Source organism: Pteropus vampyrus, unplaced genomic scaffold, assembly GCF_000151845.1.
Source record: "Pteropus vampyrus isolate Shadow unplaced genomic scaffold, Pvam_2.0 Scaffold142, whole genome shotgun sequence".
NCBI lineage: Eukaryota > Metazoa > Chordata > Mammalia > Chiroptera > Pteropodidae > Pteropus > Pteropus vampyrus.
This window is the reverse complement of record NW_011888923.1, coordinates 2,362,483-2,364,611: the sequence shown is the minus strand read 5'-3', so window position 1 is coordinate 2,364,611 and position 2,129 is coordinate 2,362,483. Positions and strand designations below refer to the sequence as shown.

Below are 2,129 nucleotides of genomic sequence, written 5' to 3'. Positions count from 1 at the left end.
AAAAGACCAAACACGGCTCCTGTGATGTCCACGTGACGAAAGGTCATTGAAAGGCAGATGCAGACGGGGCTGCGGAGAGCGTGTGTGAGCCGAGAAGCCACCGGTCACGAGGACCGCCCTCTCCTGTGGAAAGAGTCGCTGGAGGCCGGGGCGCGGGCTCCCTCCTGCGGCCTCACACCCGAACACGCCACACGCACCGTGGCTGCGGAAGGCACGGGGCGCTGTCTAGGCCGAGCCGTCGTCCAGTCCGCCGTCCTGTGCCTCCTGCTCGGTGCATACCAAGTTTTACAAAGAAATAAAAGCCACGAGACTTTTGTTTTTCAAAAGATGCAAAGCGTGCAGGGGAGACGGCGGCGTGGCCGCACCGGTGCGGTGTGCCGCGTGCGGCCTCCGTCCTTGGCGACCGCGGCCTTGCACGTGCGCGTCGCTGCCTCTCAAGCTGGGCATCTCAGATCCCCTCTCCCTGGAGCTTATCTCCCTCTTGCAGGCAAAGTATGAAAATGACAATTTAAGATAACATATAATGGAGCTAATCTTTCTTCTGAAGATAAGATTTTAACACCCGGAGTCACTGCACATTTGTGGGCTGGTGAATTAAATGTAAAAATAAGCAACAATCTCGGCAGCAGAGTGCTTCCTGCAACTCCCTCGGTCCTGCGAGCTTTTGAATAATGTCTGCTTCTCACATGTGGCTCATTTATTTCTCCAAAACCTAATTGAGTTTTGCTGTTTCCATATTGTCTGTTTCGCAGGCTGCCTGGGATCCTACATTTGTAAACAAGCAGGCAGAAACCTCAGACCCGACTTAATGAGCTGCGCGTAGGCCTGCGGCTGCCCAGCCCCGCCCGCCTGTGCTGTCGGCTGGGGCAGATGCGGCCCATGGGATTCGAGCCTTTAAACTCAGGCTGGGTTCTGAGGAATGGAAAATTCCCCAGTAAAACAGCAGAGGTTTGAGCCCCACCCAGACAGACACGGCGCCACAAACCTCAGACGGCTTGGTTTTGTCCAGCTTTCGATTTTGCCCAGAAGAACTCCAGTCCCTCCACAGCCCCCGCAAGGGAGACTGAGTGGGCTTGTCATTAGCCCACAGGGGCTCGCACTGGCCCTCAGCCCCGAGGCAGCCTCAGTCCTCTGTCCCATCAGGGGCTCAGTCAGGCCTCTGTAACACCTGGGCAGGCCCATCCCGGCCACACCCAGCCCTGACCCCCTCCCCACCCTGCACGTGGAAGGAGGAATCAGGCCGCCTCTCCCAGGAGCCACTCTCGGGACACCATGTGACGTGCTGCTCTGTCCCCCGTCCCCAAGCTGTATGGAAGCTCAGGGACATGTCTCTCTCCTCTCCTCTATGGTGAGGCAGCTCTGTGGGCTGACGCTCCCAGTGAAGATCTCTCCTGGAACCCGTCACTTTATTTGAGGACTGTCACCACGGTGCCCAGGGACAGCACCAGGAAACAAAATGTGGGCAAGACCCAGATGACTAACGGTTCTAGTCCTGACCAGAAATCAGGGTCACCAAACAACTGGTGCGAGGACAGGCTCAGTGGCCGAGAACTGACGCTCAATGGTCAGGGGCAGACTCAGTGGTCAAGGGCAGATGCTCAGTAGTCAAGGAGCAGACTCAGTGATCAAAGGCAGTCCAAGTGGTCAGGGCAGATGCTCACTGGTCAAGGGCAGTCTCAGTGGTCAAGGGCAAACTCAGTGGTCAGGGCAGACTCAGTGGTCAAGGGCAGATGCTCATTGGTCAAGGGCAGTCTCAGTGGTCAAGAGCAGACTCAGTGGTCAAGGACTGATGCTCAGCGGTCAAGCTAATAGGAGTTTTCCTGAACTCCTACCGAGTACACGATGCCCACAGTGCGGCCACTGCCCTGGGAGCTCGTGTTCAGCTGGGAAGGGCAGTGGCTGCCCAGGAAATGACGAAGCTGCCGGGGACTCTCACCCACGTTGGCCAAGGTCAGGTGCAGCAGGCCCTTCACCACCATGTGGACGCCGATGGGCTTGACGCTGCCACACCCGGTCATGTCTCCACTCACCACCGTCGCGTCCTGTTCATATTCGGTCGCCACAACCTCGAGCTCGTGTGAGACCTGCACGGCCGGCCGGCCCTGGCGGAGGAGGTGCTGTGGGGAGGA

General features: G+C 58.0%; 1 protein-coding gene across 1 annotated transcript in view; it reads right to left on the bottom strand.

Moving 5' to 3' along the window:
• The window catches only part of NPHP4 (nephrocystin 4), a 183,633-nt gene that overhangs the window by 97,264 nt on the left and 84,240 nt on the right, over nucleotides 1-2,129 (bottom strand). Inside the window, exon 19 of the mRNA XM_023535625.1 lies at nucleotides 1,807-2,117. Within this exon, the coding sequence (XP_023391393.1) occupies nucleotides 1,807-2,117 (311 nt within the window). The remainder of the gene's footprint in view (nucleotides 1-1,806; nucleotides 2,118-2,129) is intronic.